Here is a 25,170-nt window from a genome sequence, read left to right on the forward strand (position 1 = left end):
TAACTGCTTTTCAGAAATGATATACATATTATCAAGCCTTGCATGGAGCAGAGGAGCAAGCCTATGGCTATAGTACAATACACATGCATTCCCTGGGCAGGTGTGTTCAAAGATCACACTATGCAGATGTTCCCTGAGGTGATTTGGAATGTATGCACTTGTTTTGCAAATGGAAATATTATTTAAAGTAGAGGACTGTGTACTGAAAAGAAAACAATATCGAATGTAAGGAAATGCTTCTGAGGAAAGGCCAGTACTTGGAGCTGAAAGTTACAGAGTGGGGCGGGAGGGAGGGGGTATGTAATGTTACTGAATGCATGCATACTGCAGTCTTTAATAACAGTATCACAGACCATTTTGTTCCATAGGCCTGTGATGCCTAAGTTACGCAATTATTGAGAAACTGTTTAACAGTACCTCATTTCTGTCCTGCAGAGGATAATTTATTAGGCAGGTAATGGATTCAGTTGAGAGAGCAACCATTTACACTTACAGCAACAGAAAACAAGGCCCCAGAGATCATTGTGGCATGGGTTTTACCTCCCCATAATCCTGCTACTTAATTAAAAATACAAGTCATTCAGTTACCATCAGCCAAACCAGTAATATCTCCCTACAGAGACATGAACCACAACGGATTCAAGGAATGCAGAGGGCCTCAGGTCAGTTTTGCTCTCCAGTAACTTCTGAGATCGGACATGTTTCACTTGCTTTCATAAACCAGATGCAAGAGGACTTCTTCACTCCATCTGAAGGAGACAAGCTTCTGGAGTGATCCAGTACAACTTCCCCAGCCCACATACATAAAGGCCTCAGAAATGCCACTAGAAATGAAGGCACTTAGGCAACAGAGGTACAAAGTCTTTGTTTTTAAGAAAACCTGGTAAAAGCTCAGCTTGAGGTTGCTACGGTCCTAGATCCAAGCCTGTGCTCTACTATTCAAAGGCCTCTGCAGATCAGTGACCTTGTACTAAGCCCGTGCAGCAGAGCGGTCCCTGCCAAAGCCTTCGGGCAGCACAGCACACACATCCTTGCAGCAGCTGAGGGTTTCCGTCGGGGCTGAAACACAGAGCTGCTTGCTTCCTCTTCCAGCCCAGAGCCACAGCAGCAGCACTCTCTCCACAGCCATCCTCCCTCACATCACCTTACCCAACTCAGCACAGAATCACAGAATCACAATGCATCCAGAATATCCTGAGCTGGAAGGAACCCGAGAGGGTCATCACGTCCAACCCCTGGTTCCAATCAGTTGTTCAGTCCAGTTCTAAATAAGCCCAGAATCAGGTTTGTTACCATGTATTTTTAGAATACTAGAATACATCCTGCGATGCTTTTCTGTAATATAACAGATATTCAGACTGTATTTGATATTTAACTTTATTCACTGGCTAAATAAGTCAGTACATACAGGATTGTTTATATGGTGACTGTAAATTTAGATTATTTAATCACATTAACCCACAACCCCAGATGGAGTTTGACATAAAATCTACACTGGTGAAATTTATAAAAGATTTCCATTAAGACACATGGTAATTTTAGGTAACGGGATATACTACTTCTTATGAGATTATATAATTAACATTATTTCTTTTACTAATAAAAAATGATAGAAAGAAAAAATAAAAAACTTGTGAATCCTAACTTCAAATTTCAGAATTTAAGAAGTAAAATTTTTGAGAAGGTTATTCCAGAAAAAAATGTCTAATAACTGTACATCCAAGTTCAAGCAGATATCCAAAACTTAATATCCAAATGTAATACAGTTCATTCCAAAATGAAATTTTTAATGTAGTTCACATCAATAGCCCCAGGTATTTTCTCCACTTCATTATAAAGATTTGATTAGCAGAAATATATATTCTAAATTCTAAATGTTTTAAGATAAGTGGGATGAATGGCACCCATGTGCAGGTGCAAAGAAACTGGGAATGCTCGTTACCAATTGAAAACATCTCCACAATAACAAAATCTCTGGTCATCCTAACTGCAGGAAACTAAGGACATACATTACGTTTAAAGGAAGCCCAAACACACAAGCTATCGGCAATCAGAAGTATGGCATGCCAGTACACCTAACACTGAGTAAATGGCATTTTATCCACAGACCAACCTCTGCTCTTACATGGACAGTATTACCTTGAAGAGGTACAGAGAAATTAATTCCTAGACTATAAGCCCTTTCCACATGAACCAGTGAACAACTTGCACAGGAACCACAATCTTTCTTGCAGTTGAGGTGGTCTGAAGCTGGGGATTGCAAAAAACTGTAACTACACAAAGCAAGCAAGTTCTAACGAGTCTGGCAACCACATCTCATTGCTTTAGATGGGATTCTTAAGGCCTGGACTCATGTTTCTGTGAAAAGTATTCTATTTTGAATCTAGAATGAATGTGAAATAGAGGGTTAGGAGTTTCCTGGCAGCAAGCTGCTATGCTGTGCACAGCAGAAAAAGCAGAGGAGCACTGCAGCACAGCTTTTGATACAGCTAATCCAGGGGCAAGGTAAACATCCACCAAGGAATACGCAAAAAAGAAAGCTCCTGAGAGGTCAGTCTCCTCTGTCAGCAGCTTGCCCTTTTCAGAGTACCTCATCTGCACCACTCCTCTGCTGAAGCTGTGCATGAAGGTCCACTGTCACAGCTTCACCTGGAGTATTTTATGAAGTTCTGGGTTCCATAATATAAAAAGGACATTAGGGCACTGGAGAGCATCCAGAGGAGGGCAACAAAGCTGGCAGAAGGCCTAGAAGGCACATGCTGTGAGGAAAGGCTGAGGACACTTGGGTTATATGGTTTGAAGAGGAGAAGGCCAAGGGGTGACCTCATTGCTGTCTGTAACTGCTGAGGAGAAGAACCAATGGGAACTGATGACATGTGGGAATGGCACAAAGCTGCCCAAGGGCAGAGTCAGACTGGACATGAGCAAAAAGCCCTGTACTGTGAGGGTAGTCAAAGACTGGAACAGGTTCTGAGTGAGGTGGCTGATGCCCCATGCCTGTCAGGGTTCCAGAGGTGTCTGGGTAATGCCCTCAGTAAGATGCTTTAACTTTTGGTTAGCCCTGAAGTGGATGGACAGTTGAAACTGATGATCTATGAAGGTCCCTTCAAACCTGAAACTACTCTGTTCTATGAAGTCCACAGGACGACCCCTCTGTGACTTCCGTGAGACTGAATGCCACTGCCTGAATACCCGTGTCAGGCTCAGGGAGACACAGGCATGGAAAGAAAGCAAAAAAAAAAAAAAAAGAAAACAAAATGGTTATGATTCATACCTGAGAGACACTTTCTGTCTTGTAAAAAAACTACTTGCATTTTCATGTTCTGCTGCCACAGAAAGGAGTCAGAAGCCCTAGCACAGCACTGCACGTACAGGCAGGTCCCACCTCCTCCTGGACACCAAATGCCAGCCTTGGTCTCACGCCTAGGAGAGAAGCATGACAACGCAGAACAGATGCTGAATTCAAACTACAGATTGATAGCAACTCAAGCTCCAGAACTTTGAGTAAGCAATGGAAAGAACAGTTTGGCAAGACATGAAAATTGCATTTTAGTGTGCCTTCTCATGGAGAGAGTCATAGAGTTCTTAGTGCAGGGACATCAACACTCGGCTGGTGAAACTTTCCAGTTGGGTACAGCACTGCAGAGTTCATCTGAGTGAATGCAGGTGCCTACAGCTGTGCCCCATAACCGCTGGTGAGAAATGGAAGATTTAGCTCCTTCAGGGCATCTGAAAAAGCATCAGGAGAGTTCAACTCAGATGTAACTCCTTCTCATCTGACTATAAAGGAATCTTAGTAACTGTTTTGTCTCTCTAAAGTAAAGTAAGGTAAAGTTATTTTTCGCTGTCTGCATGTTAGACTGAGAAGTTTTTCCTCCAGAGTTCTCCTGTCTGCCTACACTGGACCATCACAGCAGAAACAGCCCTCAAATCTTATAAGCAACCTGCAGTCCCACCGGATTCCCTTTGCTTGCTCTTCCTGTGGCCCCTGGGCTCCTACCTGCTGACAACACAGACGGCCTTCCCTGGCAAACAGGAGGATTTTCAGGGCACAGCCTGACAGCTAACATGCTTCCCAGGAACTGAGCTCTAAGTTTGAGTCCTCTCAGAACAAGAGAAGCCACATCACCAACTTCCTGTCCTCAAGCTGCTCGCATGCTACGAGAGGTGGTGGTTAACAGTCTCCTCACTCTGTAGCTTTTAATAACACATGAGGCTCCCTCAGCAAGATCTATCAAATGCATGTAGTCCTTCTACACAGTACAAGGTTTAGAATGGACCCCGTGCTTTCCAAACTCCTCCTCAGAGGAGCCAGTTGTGGCTGGACCCCAGTTTCATTCCAGATTGTGTGCTCAGCCAGATTCACCCCAGCACCAAAGCTGTAGAGAGGCCAGGGAAGAGCTGGGCGACCCTCAGTCCAGGCTGTGCAGCCCCAGGGACAGTCCCAGCAGGCTCTGAGCTGCCTTGCAGCATCCCTGCTCCCAGCATTCCCTTTTAACAGGCTCTGGTGGTCCTGTGAGCTCGCCCTACAGAAGCCACCCCAGGAACACAGTCGGTCACCTCCTGCTAAGACACCTGGTTCACAGAGGGAGGCTACAGGGGCTGCACAGGCCTGCTGCCAAATGTGGGCTAGGATTAAAGAGAAAAAGAGGATCGAAGGGCAGGCTATACCAAACCACACCAAACCAACCTTCCATCCTGCCAAAGCCACTCAGGCAATAGCACCAAGGAGGCAACCAAATCCTGAGCCTCAACATCCCTCGCATTGGACTCAGTATCGCAGGGCCAGTTGCTGAGCCAGAACAGTGAGAGCTGATGGTTGAATGAGGATCAGCAGGGTCTGTGTCCCATCTGCATACATGCTGCCTTCCTACAGCCCTCATGCTAAGGGTCTATCTCTCCTCACCTTCCCTGGTGCAGAGGTGCTCCTGCTGCAGAAGCTTTCTGTTGTCCATCCCATGTTTCTGTAATTGACTGGATTAAGAGAGAATAGTTGGTGTGATTGCAGAAGGTATTCATTCCCTAGTGAATCCTGCACAGCTGCAGGATCTCACTATGTGAAGAAAAACAAAGCCTGCATTATTTGAGGGAAATATGGGAGGTCATCTCATTAATATTCAATTAATGTTACTATTACTGTTCTCCAGCATAACACCGTTTAAAAATACAGAGAATTAACAACTTTGCTGTAACTTGTGGGTCTCATCCTTCATCTTGTGCTCCTCAAAGAAGGAATCTTGAACTGAAAACCTTTTTCTCAGAATGCTCTGAGCATGGTCTGCACTGAAAGAGAAATTCTTTGGATAGAAAGCATGGCCAAGATCAAATTTAGTTTCACAGGAACAGCTTTCAGATCTGGCTCGCTCTTTTCTGGGGTGATATATTTAACTCCTTCAACTGAAGAAGCTGCCTTCCTACTGGAGCTGATGCCAAGCAGACAGAGGAAAAAAAAAATGAGGCAACACTGAAGAGGGGCTTACAAACTTAGAAATAAATGTCTCACCTTGAGAATCATATGTAGAAATTGTCAAGGAAGAGAACATCATTAATAAAGGAAAAAGCTTACAACAAATGAAAAATTGTGTCCTGTGTTGCAGTGATCAATTCCTTGGCAATATTCCGATAACACAGTTTAGGCAGTCATAATTTACATGACAAAAAGAGCATAATAACACAGCTGAGGTGTACAGGCTATATCAGAACTTTAGCTGTAAACTTGTTTGTTAAAATAAAAGGGGGTATTTATAAGGATTTTAGATGTACTGCTTTTCAAGCTATAACAAGCTGCCCTTCCAGCTGCGTGCTATTTGAACAAAGGGGAGGCAATGATTACAAATTATGACCTAAACATGTTTGCTTGGCACCTGGCATGGCAGGTAGAACTACTCATGACGGCTGTCTGTTGCACTGAAGCCTAACAGTCTTAACAGTTCTCATGCTGCGTTTCTCAGCAGAGGTGTACACCCCAGCTGGATGCCACCGAGAGGTGCTGGGAGCTACACTTAAATAAGCAGTGGAACCACCCAGCAGCAGCAAGGCAAAAGTTGTCAGCCCACATCACCTTTATTTTCAAAAAAAAAGGACTAAAGATTGATTTTGGCATACATCTCCAAGTGACTGAAAGTGACTGCTTGGAACACAACAAAACCCTACATGAGCACTGAATAGCAAGGTAACACAAAAAGACCATCATAGAATCATAGAATCACTGAGGTTGGAAAAGACCTCTAAGATCATCTACTCCAACCCCACCATGCTCACTAAGCCACATCCCTCAGTGTCACATCTACATGTTTCTTGAACACCTGCAGGGATGGGGACTCCCCCACACCCATGGGCAGCCCATTGCAATACCTCACCACTCTTTCAGAGAAGAAATATTTCCTAACAGCCAAACCAGAACCTGCCCTCATGCAACTTAAGGCTATTACCTCTCATCATATAGCAGTCATTAAAAAAAAAAAAACCCTTGGATTGGTTTGCCAGTGTTAATTTGTTGCAAGTGGTTCTTTGTCCAGCACCTCTGTAGCAGATAACTTCAACAGAGTATCCATCAAAAGCCACACTGGCTTTTTTTTGGATAACTAAGTCCAAGGCACCCTTACAGACCTGCAAGGCTGCAGCGTTGGTGATTTACGACCAACCCCTACAGTTTGTATTACTGGTCTCACTTCTAGCAGCTGTGGCATGAAGTCTCTCCTCCAGTTATCCAGAGAATAAAATGGACCACAGATGCAAGCTCCTGTGGGGTAATGCAGAAAGACCGGCGCATACATGTACCCACTCCCCTACGCAAACGCATTTGGAGAAACCTTGCACCAATTTCTGCCAAGATCCAGGCAGTGCCTGCTGTGTGAACACGTGCCAGCTTGACATCTTTGCAGGGGCAGTCTTCCCACTGCAGCCACTCTTGTAGAGTGATTTACTACTGTTGATGTGGGAATTAAATGCAGAGTTACACGGAGTGTGTGGGAGGGGTGAGGCTATTCAGGCACAGTGTTACAATTTAGGACAATGGCACCCTATCACAGAAATAAAATACATTTGTCTCTACACAATGAAACTGAAGAAACTCTTTGGACTGCAAATCTCTCCTCAGTCGAAATTTTCAACCAGTAGCTCTAAAGAGTAGCATGGGTTGTAACCAGCCCGGTAGTCAATAGGCCGCCAAAGACAGAGGGTGATCGCTCTCCTATTCAGATAACATACATGAGAGACAACAGTCTGGATTATCAGAGGTCCAAAAGGACCAGGGGATAGATGTACCAAACAGAACTTGCGATTTGTTTACTCTCAGACATCCAAACCAGCAGACACAGCACACAGCTCTATGTGTGAAAGGGCAGGTTCAGCAGATTAAAATCCCTATGCAAAAATCTGCCTTTCCAAGATGCTGTTCCCTCAGACACGAATCCTTTGCAATGCAGCAGCCGCTAGATGTTGGAAGATAAGGCTGTCTGCAGTATCACCTCCCACCTGGACCCTACTCTCTGGTTGGTTCAACTAGGCTTTAGAGAAAGCGTAAAGAGAACGTCCCACTGGCAAGCAGCTGAGTGAGCTGGCATTGCAGCACCCTGAACACATAACTGCTTCTGGTGTTGGTGTTCTGGAATGCTGAGGGTGCAGCAGCTCTCTCCTGGTGCAGGGAAGGTAAAGCATGAAGTCTGTAAGGGGATAAAAAATAAATAAAAAATAAAAAATCCAGCAAAAGATTGCATAAGGGTTGGTGGGAAGGAAACCTTCCATTCCAGCAGTGAGGGAAGAGCCTGAGCACAGCAGTTCCAAGTAACCTCCCCAGCATGCTTCCCTCCCGTGGGGAGGGGGAAAGGGGCTTTCCAGCTCTCTCCCCTCCACTGGATCCTCCAACACTGCAAGGCAAGTCAAGTTCTGTACTGGGCAAAAAGTGTTGAGATTCATTTGTTCCGGAGACTGACAGTAGGGCTAGAAACAGACTGGATCTCCTGAACGCCTGTTCACCGGCTGCCAGGGCACATCTGCTGAACCCAGTGGTGCTGTCAGAGCTCAGGAGCAGCCATGCTGCAAAAGGGAGCACAAGAGGGAAGGGAGGAGGAGGCTCAGGCATGTGACTTTAACAGCATTGCATAAATCAGGGACACTCATGCACGCACACTCACAGAACACTAATCAGTGCTAACACAGAGAGTACAGAGATTCCTGCTTTCATATTTCTCATCCCAGAGTCACAAAAGAGCTATTTCCAGAGATCTATATCTTGTCCAGCACAAAGCCATCCCATTCAGTGGAGCCAGCTTCATCCTTTGTGTTCCAGGAATCACCATCTTTCTAAGTGCAAAGCCCAGGAGCCCATATTTTGCAAAGACCCAGTTCACAGCACTAGGATGGCACTCCCTGATCATCCATGCATGCCAGCACCAGCAACACCTCCAGTCCTACCAAAGCACCAAAAAACACCACGAACACTCCACTTCATCATTAACTCTGAGAAAGGAATGGGACCGTTGGTTTCTGAGACACTGAGCCTAATGCAAAGTCCACTGAGGTCAGCTGAGAGAAAGGAAAATGAGAATGCAGAAGCAGTCTTCCCAAGAAGAGATCTGTGCAGCTGAGGCTGTAGCACTGTTGGTTTGCAGCTCAGGCAGCCCAGCTCTCCATGTAAGCAGTCTGCAGGCAAACAACAGCCTGCAGGCCAGAACTGACAAGATGTGGGCAGCTTCCCATGTGACACTCATGTAAATGATTTAACAAGATGATCTGCTTATCTAAAATGATCTACACATGGCTGTAAACTGTCTCTCAGCCCAGGAGATTTGTGTGGAGCGGCTCTTGGCCTGCAGAAGGAAGTGTGGTGAACACTGTGCTGTTGGGTCATTGTCACATAGGAGCTGGCAGTCCCCATGCTTCCCAGATCATACTGGAGTGGTACTCATGTGGACATCCAGAAGGAGGGAGCAAGCACATAAAACTGTGATAGAAAGAACACTGCTTGGCATCACTGAGTGGAGTTCTGTGACCAAGTTCTCCAACCTACTAGAAGAAAAATAACCAAGAGAGTTGAAGTTTTCAGTTGGTACACACTCCACATACGTGTCCCTGATTCACAGTGAGGGTAGCAGCTGAGCCTTCAGGGCCTTTCCCCTTTCACAGGCTGCCTGCAGCCAGAGGATGATATCTTCAGATGTCAGTTTCATGTCTGTAAAGCTCCAACATGATCAGAAAATCTCCTGCTATGCTCCAGCAGAGATTCCAACCTCTGAGATGTGGCAGATCCTGCCTCAAAACTGACAAGATGCCAGAGCAGGAGGTCATAAATGAGAAATGGTGGAAGATGCCATGTTGTCTCCTACCTCCTCCAAGGAAGAATCAGGCTTGCCAAGCTCCCTGCGCAGGGTACTGTAACCATGTCTCTGGCCAGCGCTGAGGGAGGGCTTTGTCTCTCACCATTACTGGCATAGGCTGCCCAGGGAGGTGGTGGAGTCACCATCCCTGGAGGTCTTAAGAAACGTGCAGATGTGACAGTGAGTGACGTGGTTTAGTGGGCATGGTGGTGATGGGATGATGGTTAGACTGGGTCTTAATGGTCTTTTCCAGCCTTCCTGATTTTATAATTCAATGGTCTTTTTTCAGCTTTGGTAAATCAAACTGGTCAAGAGCAGAGGGCACAGGAGTGAAGCAGTACAGCAATGCCTGGAGCAATGCAGCAGAGATGGCAACCAAAACAATTTTCCAAAACAGACCCATAGATCATTTAAACATGATTTTGTCTTGGAAATACCTGAAGTTCCATTCTTTATCCCATAACATACCGAGGTTCAACTCCAGTCTTCATTTGGTGCCAGCTATCACTGTGATAATCAGCAGTTTGTAGCACAATGAGGTAAGTCATAGACTCTCCTCTAAATCTTGCTATTGAGAGTGATTACTTGGCCTTGGGTAATGAATTAGTCCCATTATACAGCAGCTGGCACGATAGAAGCAAATCTGCTGCTAAGGCAGCTCGTTACAAGGGCAGTGCTGGAACTACTCAGCCATCTACTATACACACAGCCCTCAGCAGGATTTTTAAACAGAATTCTGCAAACAGTACAAAGATTTCTCTGGGACTGCAGAATACACTGCATTCATCAATCCAGTTTCTGACTGTTGCTTTCTGAGTTAAGTATTTGCCTACCCCTTGAAAGTATAATTCCTCTTCTGTTCAATTTTTAAATGGCACTTTGCCATATCAATAATCAAATTAACTCTTTAATCTTTTATTGTCTGCCCCCCTCCTACAATCCCCCCAAATTTCTATTTGTCTGCCCAGAAACTTGCCAGCTCATGATGCTGCCTTTCTACAGCCCAGCCTCACCTCTACAGCAACTGCAGAAAGCTCACTTTGCATCTGGTTTTGCTAAGCAGCAGCTTGTCACTGTAGATCTGGCTTTGTGGTATGTGGTTCAAGGAGGAGCATGTGGGCACACAGCAACTGCAGTTTTGTTTTGGAAACCTGAATGAGTGCTAAATAGGTGAATTAGAAAGGATCAGGAAGAAGAAGCAGATACAACCAGCCAACTTTCTGGGAGTATCAGGGGAAAAAGCAGAATGAAAGAACACTAGATAGCAATGCAAAAGCCATGATGGCATAAGCATCTATGTTAGGTACAGTTCAGAGAGAGCTGGCACCTTGTGTCAGACCAACTAACACAATTAGGTTTGTCAGAATGAACTCCTTTATTCTGTGAAGACTTTGAGAAAAGAAGCAGTCAAGGAGCAATAAAACTTCTGTGCAAAGTCAAAAAATAATGAGTCGGAGGTCAAGAAGCAGAAACAAAAGAGAAAGTCTCCATCAACTCAGAAGTCCAGCAATACAACCACAAAGGCCCGGAGATGCAGCTCGTTTCTCAAGGAATTCAACAAAAAAAGAGTGAGAAGTGTGTTGAAAATATTTGTGAGTGTTACCTGAAGCAAGTCTAGTCAAAAGCCTGAAGCACTTTGGTAAGTACAATAAACAGATAACATCTTAGCAAATAAATTACACTAATGAGAAAAGCAAAGTATTAAATATGGGAGTAATAACTGTAATCCCACACATATCTTCCATGTCCCAGACAGTGTCCATCAGCTCAAAGATTCTTGCTTCTCCCACTTCTCTACAACAAAGACTGGTCCACTGGCAGCCCACTGAGTTCTCAGGTGAGGGTAGAAACTCATTTTAACCTCTTTCTTGCTGTTCATACAATTACTGCTTCTTCCTTAACAGTTTTGGTCCTGCTTGACCATGTCTCTGAATCAGCCTGAGTAGGTAACAGAGGCAGTGAGTGATGCTGAAATGCCAGAAAGCAAACTGCAGGCTCAGTTAGAGATCTGAGTTAACTCTGAGCTAACATATATCTCTCTGAGAGGCAAGGTCTATTTACAAGAGTCTCAGATAAAGGGTAGGGGCAAATATGGGAAGATAATATGAGAACTCTGGGACTCTTCAATAAATTGTAATGTGCCTCTGCTTCCCCCTCACCCTCATAGAATCATAGAATGGCTTGGGTTGGAAGGGACCCAAGGATCATCAAGTTCCAACCCCCTGCCACAGGCAGGGCCACCAACCTCCAGATCTGGTACCAGACCAGGCTGCCCAAGGCCCCATTCAACCTGGTCTTTAATACCTTCAGGGATGGAGCATCCACAGCCTCTATGGGCAGCTTGTTCCAGCATCTCACCACTCTCAGAGAAAAACTTCCCCCTGACATCTAACCAAAATCTTCTCTCCTTCGGTTTAAAACCATCTCCCCTTGTCCTATCACTATCTACCTAAGTAAAAAGTTGATTTCCCTCCTGTTTACAAACTCCCTTGAAATACTGGAAGGCCATAGTGAGGTCTCCCAGCAGCCTTCTCTTTTCCAGGCTGAACAAGCCCAGCTGTTTCAGCCTGTCTTCATAGAAGAGGTGTTCCAGCCCCCTGAGCATCTTTGCGGCCCCTTCAAGCTGTTCTCTCTTTTATCCATTCCTGGACTAGCTCAGTGCATGAGGATACTTCAAAGACTAAGACACAGTGCTAATGGGATAATTTGACAATTACAGGTTATATAAACAGCCCAGAGATGGATTTTGGTTTTTTTCCTACATAACATGCCTTGCAGCATCACTCATCTTCTGGCAGCACTACCAGCAATGCTGTTCAGCTCTGGATTTGATGTTAGAGTGGCAAAGGACAATACAACTGTGCCAAGAAGCAACCCTACAGCTTCCAAATCAGCTGCGTGCCTTCCATTCCTTGGAGCACACCGTGAGACAGCCATGGAAAGCTCTCTCACACATCTTCCTCCCAGACCTTGGCCTGATCCATCCCAGGTCTTCTCAAACTTTTAATTACCTTTCACTGAGCTCTCTCTTCCCCTATGGAAAAAGAAATGACAGACACAGAACTGATCAATAGAGGTGAAAACAGTGATACAAGACAAAACAGCTGATATTGAAGTCACTTTCTTTCTGCTACAGCTTGGAGACCATGGTAGCAAGGTACAGAGGGCTATTTCAAGTTGCTGTAGAGCAGAGACAACCCTGAGAAATCTGTACAGTAAACAAACCTGGAAGACCATGTTGCTTTTGCTGCCAGCATCACAGTGGGCATATCTGTGGCTCAAGAAGAGCCTACTGCTACCAACTGCATGCATAGGATGAAGTGCCAGACTGCTCCCCACCAATGCCAAGGAAGTAGTTTTGACCAGGTTCTATGCCTGCCTAGGAGCCCAAAAATCAGTGATGAAAGGCCTCTGAAAGTCACCTATTAGTCTGCCTAAATTCATTCCAAAGCAGCCCATAACCAGCAACTGAAAACTGGAGGGACTGCTCACAAGCAATGAAAAAGATGTATATTAAAATGTGCTGGCCTGTGTCACTGCTGTAGGTGTTCTACAAAATATGGAGTGGTAGTTCCTGAGTAACCCATCCTCCTTTAAGAATTTGCCAGCAAAAAGGCTAACCACAAATGTACTAGACTGATGTAAAACCTCTTTTTACAGCATCATGTGGAAAACTGGGTTACTAGCAGGAGCAAGAAGTGCCTCCTCCAGATGGTGACCACAGTGTGCACAGAGAAAGTCCTCTGTCCAACAGCTCACAGCAGCAGTTTTGTAGCTCACATGCAGCCTGCCCTGCCCCTCAACCCAAGCCAGTATTATCAGCCAGAAGTGTACTGTGGCTGTGGTGGCAGGTGTGCCAGGGGCTCTTTCTGGTTGCTGCTCTCCCATGCCCACCCCCTGCTCTGCTTGCAGCCACACACTGCAGAGGCCTGGCCTCTGTACTGCACTGCACACTGCAGATCTGCATGGCTGATGGCCTGGGCTTCCTGCCACAAAGCAGTCGTTTACAAGAGGGGCACTTAATAAGTAATGTTTTACGCAGTGGCATGACATAAACATTCCAGCTATGCGATATCATACCCACATGTTTCAATGCAAACACTTGTTGAAGCACCCTGCTCTTGAAAAAACAGCTGAAGAAATGGTTGGCCTTGATTTTACACTGTTCTGCACTGAGTGGCTCATACCAATACAAGGGAGTGCAATGTGTAATTAAATATGGCCAATGACACTTCAAACTACTGTAAACAGTTGACAGTGAGCAGAGCACACAATGGGGACCATCAAGCCCATTATGGTTGTTTCAGGTTTCTCCAATAGGTCTGCAAATCTGTTTGCAAATTCTGCCCAGCACAGAGCCTCACATCATTGCTGAAGTGTGCACAGTAGGGAGCAGCCACTGCAACAAGCAAAACTCCTGGGAAGCTTCCAGCAAATCAGCCATGCATGCACAGCGAGACAGATCCCATGAGCACTGGATTATGACAAAGCCACATAGAGCAAGTGCTCCCTGGAAGCACCTGAAATCAAAGGCAGAGATATCAGTGCCTTATTTCAGTTACTCTACAACACGTTGGCAGTGCTGCTTGCTTGCCAGGCCCATCAGGCTGGTTTCTGATGGGTGTCCCATTCAAAGCACAGAATTAACAGGGAATTTCTCAGTGAACTAAGCAGTCTTTAAATGATCTGCATTTTTCATCTTCAGTATATATCCACCCCCTACAATGCAGGTGAACAGCAACTCATTGGATCTTCAATATCTACAAGGCAGATCCCTGCAGTGAGACTCCTTTTGCAACCCGTGGGTTGAAAGAGGTTCTTCCAGGATAAGTCTCCTGTGACCCGCTTTCATCTTTTTTGCTGAAGGTAAATAAAAACATTTTTAAAAATTCTTTTCCATGCAATTTCTGCAAGGCAAGAGGTCTGATTGTTCTCATGTGCTACAGGCACAGCATCCGTGAGCGCAGCTCCTGCAACACCTCACCCTGTCCAGAAAGAAAAAGAGCTCGCCAAAATCCCCCACCTGCCAACAGGAACCCCCCCTACATATATTTTGGGGTATTTACAGTAATATTCCGTTTTGAAGTTCTTCCTACAACTTCTACAGTTGAAGACAAATTTCACCATACACACGACTGACACTCTTACAAGCGAGGGATTGCAGCCTGCACATTCTCACAGGGCTTTAAAACCTCAAAATATTGATCAAAAAGTGATCTTCTCACAGCAAAACATTATTTCTCCATCCTTTTATCAGGAGAAAATAGGTTAGTTCTATTCTCATTCTCCAGAAATGTAGGTGCTCCAATGACCAGAAGTTTCAAATGCGAGAAGTTGCAGATAATCACAGACATCAGAAATGTCCCTTTGAAATCAAAGTGCCTGTGCAAGCCAGAGCTGCATGTATCCTGACTGCAGAAAGACACTGGCTGAACTGCAGTGCGTTCAGGGGGAGCTGCATGCTCTACAACTGTCCATAGCAGTCTCAGTCACCCTCTCAAATTTTGAAGCGATATCAGACCGTTCTCATTGTCACTATCTCAAAAGCATCTCTGAGATCACCTTTTAGACAAAGGTTGGCTGTCAAATCACACCAAGTAGAGCAGCCAAAACAGCTGTGAACACTGAGTTCTGAAAACTCTTCCCTTTGCCCTCAACACACTGCAGCCTCCAGCTACAGCACGGCACATACCCTCCAACACACACCCATCCCCACACTGCGGACAGCTCAGAAAGCAGCAGCATCAGCTGTGCTGATACCCGAGCCCATCACACATCCCCCTTGTTGCTCTCTCTTGTGACTTTTGACATCAAGCTGATTTTTGAGAGGAGAGATACAGGAATGAAGGCATCAAGTAACCACATCCAGGATGAAGAAGGACCTGCTGAGAAAGCAAAACAGTGACACTGTGCACAGAGGTACAGACACTGCAAAAAAAAGCCCAGGGCTCAGGTACCTCGAGCCAGCCAGGTACTTTGCAAGTGCAACCTCACTCTCATGTATACGGTTGCCAGCATCACCTCCCCACTCCAACAGCTGCCAGCATCTCCCTCCTTCAATAGCCACCAGCATCTCCCCTCTGCACCACGCACCTCATATAGTGCCCAACACAGCTGGCAGCCCACAGCCGCCTGCACAGCACTGACTGCGCATCTTCTGAAAAAATGTTTTGGGGTCTTTGATGAAAATACACTCCAACATCAAGCTGGAGGTAGAGAAATAAAAAAAACTTCTTTTTTTTCTGTAAAAGTGGAGATTTCAGCAAAATTCTCTTTTACAGAAATGTTTGAAAGTTCTCCTTAAGCACAGTGTCTACCTAGATCACATCTGCTTACAAGATACAGCTTGGTGCAGAAATCCTCTACAGTTCTTCTGCCATTATCAAATAAATCAGAAGTATTACTGCTTCCATTAATCTCTTTCACTCCCATTCCCATCACTACCTCAACACGAAGAAGGAAGTGGCTCTGGAGTCCAGCATGCCCCCATCTCCTTGCTCTGCCTCTGGCACTTCCCATCCCTGTGGGTCACAGGTTGGGTTACGTGAGATGAGTCCCCTCCCTTGGATATCACACAGCAGTGGAAGTAACACACGATGTTGCCCGCATGTGCTCCAGGCATCGGGGACAGCGCATGACTCCTTCCCTCCAGAACATCTCACTGTTCCAGCACGCCATGCTGTGCAGACAAGATATGCCCTACTCCATCCAGCTCGCTCAGATTCCACAGCCACCTCCAGCCGGCCTGGAAGCACACGCTGTGCTTCACACAAAGACTCACATCTGGGGGATGGCTGCAGCTATAAAAACTACTGACAATTATCAACAAATTTGCATATGTTGCTACTGCTGCTGCTTATATAAGTGATTTCCAGCTAACCGCAAATACAAAAAACAGCACTCAAAATAGATTTTAAAACAAACCGCTTGCAATGTGACTGAATGACACATCTCTCCATCCTCATGCAAGGCACATCTCAGAACAGACAGATGCAGCAGCCAGTATCTCCCCATAGGACTCCAAGCAAAGCACCTCCTGGAGTACATTCCACACCTCCCACCCGCCCCCCACCCCCTCTTGCCGCTCTTCTGCACCAATACCCATTGTGGCAAATTGAAACACACCCAAAACTTCTCCAGGGATGCTCCTAGGTCTGGAGTTGCACAGAAATCTGTCTGCGCACATTATCATCCCAGGCATTTCTTCTGCAGGTGGGGTGCAGAGCCTCTGGGTAGGTAATGCGTTGTTGCCTACAGCTGTTAAGAAATCCTCACTCACTATATTGCACACCACATTCCACCTGCTCTGCATCTGTGTTCACTGCAATGAAGCATTCCTCATCACCCACAGATTCCTCTTTGCACCAGAATGGGAAGGACAAGCCTTAGACTGCAGCAGTCTGATAAGAGTCTCTGGTTCTGCTCAAGTGGCCAAAAGGTCAGACCAAAGCAGAAGTACATGTGAGGGAGGAGAAGGCCATAAGTACATGACCATCCCTAAACCAAGCACGATCCATCCGCAGCCTGCATGCAGCCCTGGGCAGCTGGTAATGCAGCCTTGGAAGGCCATAAACTTTTAGCATTATTCTGTGATTTTTAGTGTTATTTTTCATGAGTTGATTGCACGTAGCTCAAGCACAGACTGTAGGTGACAGTGGAACTCTGTGCAGAGGAGGGCACAGTGCAGGGCTGACCCACCTCTGGGGCCTGCCACACACACATGGTCTGATTGAGACCCACATGTTGTACACTTTATCATGAAAGCTGTGAATTTCATGAAGTTCAGGGGACTGAATCATTACCAATCCCAGGAGTTCTGTAGAAGTGTGAGTGCTGACTGTGGGGTCATCATTTCCTCTTCTGAAGGAAGGTGGCTGCGTCGAGGTGAAATGCCAAAAGGATTTTATCATTTGTGAAATGAAACGAAATCATCTATGGAAACAGAAGGAAAACTTGTGCTGGAACTTGAAGATGAAGAATGGCTCACAGACTCAGCTTTCTGGTGGATTTGACCACTCATTTAAATGAATCAAACATGTGTCTTCAAGGTGGAAATCAACTTATCTGTGCTACATTTCAAACCATGATAGCGTTCAAAATGAAACTTAAGTTACAGCAAGCTGAAGTTATGAAAAATCATGTCATGTATTTTGACACAGTGGCTAAACACAGTCCTGTGAAAAGTGAAAAACATGCACCTCGTTTTCCGTTTAATAAAGAAATTTGACAACGGGTTTTCATATTGCCAAACAAAATAAATCTTTTGGTACATTTGCAACTCCATTTTCAGGGAACATAAATATACTACCTGTACATTTTTAAATGGAATGTATAGAGCTGCACTCAGACGTTCAACTTGAAGAAAAATTTGATCAAGCCCTCTCTTACCAGAGAAAGACATCCCTCACTTCACAGCCATGACTTCTTCATGTCATAGCTTTTTGGCAGTACGTATGTCTGTGCACAACTGTTTTCAACGATGAAGCACAGGAAGAGTAAAATTTCATCCAAAATCTCTACTGAAAACCTCGAGAGCTTACTGAGAATTGCAGTCACTTCCATCAAACCAGACCGATGCATTCATTTCATGAAAACAAGCTCAAATATCCCACGCACTTCATGTTTTTTTCACTTTTTTTAACATTTTAATAAAAAAAAGTTAAAAAATAAATTTTGTTACTTTTATACCTTAAGTATAAATTTCTCTTGACTCACTGTGGCCCAGGCAAGCCAAATAGTTGGACATCCATGCTGTACACTGTCGAGTCATATCATTCATTGCTGACATGACTATAACTCAAAATCAATACATATAAAAACCTATGAGAGGCAGTTTAAAAATAAATAAATAAAAATAAAAAAGAGAGGCAGCTTCTTGTCAGTGATATCCAGCGAAAGCATGACATGCAATGGGCACAAATTAAGACACATAATATCCCATTGAAATACAAGTACTAGAATAGGTTGTCCAGAAAGGCTGTGGATCCTTGAATGTATTCAAAACCTCATAAGTCATAATCAGGGAAAAAAGACCAGGTGATCTCCAGACACATCTCCCAGTTCTGACAGCCAGAACACAACACCCTCACTGACTGCTACCAACCAGCTGTGTCTCAGAGATGGAACCCCATCACGGAGCTAGAACCTCCTGAGCTCAGTTGGATGGGACCTACGAAGATCATCAAACCCAACTGCCCGACCACTTCCAGACTAACCAAAAGTTAAAGCATCTTACTGAGGGCATTATCCATATGCTCTGGAACCCTGACAGGCACAGGGTGTTAGCAACCTCATTCAGAACCTGTTCCAGTCTTTGACTGCCCTCACAGTACAGGGCTTTTTGCTCATGTCCAGTCTGACCCTGGCCTGGGGCAGCTTTGTCCTATTCCCACATGTACTGTCATCAGTGACCAGGGAGCAAAGTACTGGCACCTCCCTCTGTTCCCCCTGCTCAGAGAGCTACCAGCAGCAGCGAGGTCACCTCTGAGCCTCCATCCTTTCAAACCAGACAACTCAAGTGTCCTCAGCCTCTCTTTGTAGGACATGCCTTCCATGTGATTACTTTTGCTCTATGACATCTGTGTCCTCTCCTGAGCTCACAGAGACATCTTTATTTCCAAGCTATCCTCCCCAGACTCTGCACTGCTTCTCCAGCTCTCACTACTTCCATCATTGCCATGACAGGGACCTCCCAGCCATCATTCTTCCTTCCAACCAACCACAGCAGGGAGCAGGAACCAGAGGATGCCAAACCTCCTTACCTCCTTGTGCCATTCAAACCAGCCCTGATGAGCCGTCAGGCACAAACACCTACTTTTCTTTGCAAGAGCCAAGTGCTATCAGACAGTGTGAGCAAGCATACAAGGATGAGGATCATGACCTGCTCCCTTGTATTGCAGCACAGCATGCAGCCAGCTGTCCTTCATGGCAAAGAGCTGCAGGCCACAGTACCTGCTAGTGTGAGCACTGCCCTTATTAGGGCAGCCATAGGAGGTCATATCTTCTTTCAGCAGCAGTGTGAGGGTAAATTTTGCTCCCAACATAGTGCTGAATGCAACCAGAAGCCATAGGGAGGGGGCACCCAAAGCCAGCATGGATGCTAGTCAGAGGATCGTGCTCATGGCCCCATCCTCCACATGTTCTTACCTCCCCAGTGCCAGCCCCACTGTCTGTGTTCAGGATAAAGAATGGAAGACACAGGGTTGCCGTGGTGTCTTCAGTCGGGTCAACTACACCAAGCACACTGTGGCACACTCAGACCTCTGCAGAAAGGAAGGAGTTTCCAAGAGGGAGATGATATAAAACAAAGTCATTGTGTGACTTCCCACTGAGCAAGGTTTGTCTCACTGCATGATCCACTCTGCCTCCAACGATTTCTAAATTCCTGGTTAGATGTGTAAATGTTTGGCAATGTGTGAGACCACAAACATTCACGTATCTCAGTAAAAGATCTTGTAGGTGGCAAACCTGACAAACAAACGGACTCCCACACTCCTGAACTATAGCACAAAAATTCTCAAGTGCTTCAGAAGCAGAGAGAAGTCCCCGGCCTCACTCCTGTAATGATGAGTGGGGAAATTCTGTCTCCGCTTTCCTGTACAACAGCTAAGAATGAGCAACAGCAACTCCATGGAAACACCATAGATTTTTTTATTCATTTGGACTGGTGAAACAGAAGGGTGATTGCAGATCTACAGGCAAATGCCCTGCCCCCAGAACACTGCTCTGCAGGCACCTAGCAGTCTGGCTCTGCTCAGCGCCAAGCATCCTGCCCTCCCCATGTCCCAGAGGGGAAGGCCTGGGGCACACGCAGCCCAGCAGGGAATGCATCCCAGCAGAAACCTGGAAGGCAGAGGTGACTGAGAAGCACTGCGCTGTTGACTGCTTCACTGCAGCATCATGCCCATGGCCTGACTGAGTGACACCAAGGCACAGGCAGGAGGGGTGATGGGCTCACAGCAGATTCTGGCAGTGCTAAGAGATGCTGCAGATTTCACTTTCACAAATGCAAAGACTGTGAAGGCAGACGTGAATTTTACACTGGGACAGTGTCTTCCTTGCACAGAAAAGAAAGTAATAAGCCAGCTGGGGAGCAAGCAGTGCTGCAGGAATGGAACTGCTGCCCGAGCCACAGGGCTGTGAGGACAACCGAAGGTACAGCACCTCCTGGCATCCTGGTGGTCAGGTCACGGCCTTTGGGCTGCGCAGGTCCCTGAGGTGCTCTGGGCAAGACCACATGTGCTGGCAGGGTGCCCTGCCAGCTGGGAGCTGCTGCAGCAGAAGGGACATATCTGGGTTACCTCTTCCAGAGCACTAACCCCGGAGATGCTTAGTGAAAGGAGGAGGAGAGGAGCAGGAGGCATTCGCCCAGCACTTGGCCGACGCGCATGGCCGCCAGGAGCTGCATCGCCTCCTCCGCTGACTGCTGCCATTGAGCAACAGCGAAAAACAGAAGCGTCCGGAGCAGCCCGCGTTTCGTAGCAGAACTCAACAGCACCGATCGCCCCGGGGCGCTGCCCGCTCTGGGCACGGGACGTCCCGGCGCAGCGCCCTGCGAGCAGTGGGAGCGTCGCCGGAGCCCCACGGGACGGGACCGCGGCGGAGCTCTTCGTGCCCCGGCCCGGCCCGGCCCGGCCGCCGCTCCCACCCGCGCAGCCCCGCTGCCCCTCGGTCCCGCTCCTACCTCCAGGAGCTGCACGTAGCTGGCCGGGAACCAGCCGCGCAGCCCGTCCTCCTTCTGCCCTTCCCACCAGCCGCCGTCCGGCACCTGCAGCACCGTGATCAGCTCCCCCGCGGCGAAGCGGAGCCCCTGGCGGTGCCGCTCCCCGGAGAAGGGGTACAGCGTCTGGCAGCGCGATCCCGACATGCTGCCAGCAGCAACGCGGCCCCCGCTCAGCGCCCTCCCGGGGCGCCGCCGCCCGCCCGCGAAGCGAGGGCTGCGGGAGGGCTGCACCCCGCCAACCCCGCCCCGTCCCGCTCCGCCCGCTGCGGGGGCGCGGCGCACGCTGAGCGCGGAGGGAAAGGGGCGGGGCGGGCACGGAAGCCCCCAGAGCGACGGAGAGCGGGAGAGGGGGCGGGTACGAGACCGCAGGTGTGCGGCCGTCAGAAGCGGCGCGTGTGTCCGCGGTGACGTCGAGTGCGCGCTTCTGAGAGAAGCCGTGACACGCTACGTGAGGCACCGCTTGTCTGAGAGGTGTGTGTGATACACGCGCGTGTGATGACGTCACTCGTGTGCCTGTGAGGTGCGTCTGTGTGGGACACCCGTTCTGCCTGACCGCAGACACACCTGAGGCTGCGTGTCGTACGGCTGTGAGTGACATACAGTGTGTGATGTACAGGTGAGTGTGTGGTGTACAGGAGCGAGTGAGGTACAGGTCAGCATGCAGTACGGGTGAGTGTGACATATCCGTGTGAGGGACATGAGTGTGTGTGACATACAGGTCAGTGTTATGGGTGTCTCTTGCCCATCTTTGAATAAATAAAGGCACACCCTTGCTCAGTCAACGTCTTGACTCTGTAGCGAGTCTTAATTCACAGGGACTGGGATCAGTATAACAAACCACAAGCCCCTTCAGCTTGCCACAGTGTCACACAGTGACACACAGGTGTGGGTGAAACACTTCCAAGTGTGTGTCTGTGGCACTCACTGAGCACCCTGCTTGCTCCACATGCATTCAGTGTGTGCGAGTCACACATGTGAGACACTTGTGTGTGTGCACGGGGCACACCACGTGGTGACACCTTCATTTGTCGCACTGTGACATCACCATGTCGCACGTGACACCACCATGAGTGTGACTTTGGCTGCAAGCACCCATTGTGCACACACAGCCTCACCCCGTGGTACCTGTGTGCCACACAGCCTTGTCCCACTGGCAGCTCGAGGAGCTGGTGCTGGCAGGGCTCTGCACCTGCAGGCTCATGGGTCAGATTCTGTCTCAGTGGAGAGGACACAGGTGTGCTTCTGTGGGTCACCGGGGGTGTGCAGAATTTATGGCATTTTTCCTATGGGAGAATTTTTCACGTTTTATCAACCCTATCTGGCCACTGCCTCTGTATGGTCTGCCCTATTTCTATGATTCAGATTCCTTTCTCTTCCATCCTTTTTCAAGGAGGAGTAGCCTCATATTTATTCTTTCAATTGGTTCATGCTTTGCAATCAGTGCATAGGAATGAGGAGCACACTCAGAACAGACTGCCTCCTTCTGTGCCCATTGTGGACCATCGCATGCATGTCTCCTGGTCTGGGGCTGCACAGGCTTTAATTCATGTAACAGTTTATTATGGTATTTTTCCTCCTCTCTTTTCCTCGGAGTTTTAAGAAATGGTGGTACCTTTATCTATGAAGTGAGCAATCAGGCAGCATTTCAGAAGGCAACTTTCAACAGAGGTGTCCTTCAATTAGCGGGGATAAGCAGCCATCTGAGCAGAGCTCTTATTCTTTCAGCTACTTTGGGACTACCATCCACAATTCTATTTTGGATTGTCTGAATTTGTGGTAAATTGCTTAAAATCATCTTTGAAATGCATTTTCTCTCATAGCTATTGAACTGTGATCCATTATGTGTTCTTAGCACACCAGCTGTGCCTTGTCTGGCAAACAGCAATTGACTTGGCATCATGGCATATATCCATGTACATCTATCAGCAGAATTCTCTAACAATGCCATTCTTTCTCTTTTGTTAGTTTCTGATACTTTTTCCTCTGCTATTTTTATGCTTTTCCAGCTTGTTCTTCTTTCTCTTTTTCTAGGGGCATATGTTCTGTTGCTAAACTTTATCAGTGAGAAAGCCTTCAGTAGGTTTTTAGCCCTGGGTTTGTCCATTTCCTGAAACAATTACAAAGTTCAGCTTTTCAGGACTTTACATCTAGTAGCAGACAAGACCCAATGTAAACACTAAGATCGTACTTACATTTTTTTTCTGAATCTATCAATACAACTTCACTTTGGCTGTGTACAGACATCCAACCTGTAAACAGAAGGGCTCTGTTCACTACAGAGGATCCCTTTCAGTCACTGGAAGTGCATGTCTCCTGAACAGGTCCCACAAACAATCATTTCAATTTGCAGATAACTACACAGACATTTGCTCTGTAGATATGTCCGGTCCTGCTCCTGAACTTGCAGAATGCCTTTACTTCTTGCAGAGAGAACAGCTCTTATCAAAGGCTTAGATCGGTGTTTGCTTTTGCATCGTGTGTTGTCTTTATTGGGAATATTCTTGTGGTCCTTGTAGGGAAAAAGGGTTATGGGCATAGAAAGCATTTTCATATAACACATCAGAGCCAGAGTCAGTGGATGGAAGAGAAAGAAGCCATTGCCAAAGGTTTGCAGCAGCAAGAGCACCAATCAGCTTTTAGATCCAATCTTGTTTTCTATCATCTGTTCGAGCTCTGTTAAAGCACCTTGTCGGAATGCAGGTGTTCTCCAGCCGGTGCTTCGCAGGTCTGACCAAGCAATCCAAACAATACCTCTAGCTGTAACATCCCTACAGATTTTATTTCCTGAGCTGTCACAACTGTTGTACTTTGTCATCTGATCTGGGACAGTTTCCCAATTAGTGGTGAAAAGACAGTTCTAGAATGAGTGTCACATGAACACATTCTGCATTAGGATGGGATGAATCTCACCTCAAGAGGACCGTTTTCTCTCTGTCTGCCACCAAAAGCTGTAGCATGAAGACCTCAAGTTTAGATTTCTAACTTTCTATCAAACTGAAATGCTGCTGGTGAGTGGGAAAAAGCCAACTTCATGTAACACTGCAGAAAGCCTTAATTATAGTCATCCAGAGATAAACTAATTCCTATTTGGCTTGATTTTACAGACTGCACCTGGAGCTTAAAATGACGCCACTAAAACAAGCCCTGTAGAGACAGGCAGATTCCCTCAAGAAGAACCTAACAATATCATGGCACTTAACTGAAAGAACATTTGCATCTGACAGCAGTAGAAATAGTCAATATTTTGTTTCTTTAAAACAGCATCTGACAATATCTCCAGCCCATGGAAAAAAAACTTGATTGCTCCTGCTGTCTTTGCTGAAAAGATCCTGCAGAGCTCAAAATAACAGAGCTGGAACAGGAGAGCTTTTCAGTCATGACAGGCTAGGATCACACAGATAGCTGATTGGCTTTACCTGTTTGCAAGACACAGCAGCACCAGATCTCCTGAGGCCAAGAATCAGCTCAGGAAGAGACTAAAAAGAAGCTACACATAGCACTGGATATTTAAATGACCTTTGTAATCTAACTGACTAGCAGAAATTCTGTTGTTGGAGAGGAAACATGCTGAGCTTGTATGGAAAAGATACAATTTTTAACATGTTTACATGCTATAGCTTTTTATGAGAAAGGACCATTTTCAGTGCTTTAAACAACTGAGACATAAGAACAGACACATGAGCTCAGAACAAAAATTTAGTCTAGTCAGCAGTGTTTCCGAAAGCAACTTAGAGAATACACGGGGTGGAGTGAAACAGCAGGATAATGTATAGCAGTGCTTCCCCTGGAAACTCTCCCATCATCCACCAAACTGCAGCGTAGGGACCTCCTAAGCTAGATATTCTGGAGCATCACACTTGCAAACTCAGGCGTCCAGGAATTCAAACATTCCAGGGAGAGGAGTCAGATTCATGACTCATATTCATGTGACCAAATATAGGATTCAAACACAGTTTGAAAAAAAAAAATAATAATGATACAGAACAGCTTTACCTTTGATTCTGCATTTAGCCCTGTTTCAGATGGCTTTGCTGATCTTGGAACTCCCTGTGTACATAGTTAATTCCACAAATAAGATTGGAGTTCACAGCATCGCCTTACCATGGCTGCTGCAGAATGTAGTGATGTTCC

The 25,170-nt window shown here is 46.5% G+C and overlaps 1 protein-coding gene across 8 annotated transcripts in view; it reads right to left on the bottom strand.

The window, feature by feature from the left end:
- Positions 1-21,237, bottom strand: part of GAS7 (growth arrest specific 7) — a 111,358-nt gene extending 90,121 nt beyond the window's left edge. For 7 of the 8 annotated variants that reach the window (XR_001469271.4, XM_004946058.5, XM_015295213.4 and 4 more), the window contains exon 1: positions 21,001-21,237. Coding sequence is in view for 6 of the 8 variants with exons in the window: in XM_004946058.5 (XP_004946115.1) it covers positions 21,001-21,183 (183 nt within the window). In the remaining 2 variants the exon portion in view is untranslated. The remainder of the gene's footprint in view (positions 1-21,000) is intronic. The other variant, XM_046902081.1, reaches the window with a different exon arrangement.
- Between the last annotated feature and the right edge of the window lie 3,933 nt (positions 21,238-25,170).

Source organism: Gallus gallus, chromosome 18 (assembly GCF_016699485.2).
Source record: "Gallus gallus isolate bGalGal1 chromosome 18, bGalGal1.mat.broiler.GRCg7b, whole genome shotgun sequence".
Lineage (NCBI taxonomy): Eukaryota > Metazoa > Chordata > Aves > Galliformes > Phasianidae > Gallus > Gallus gallus.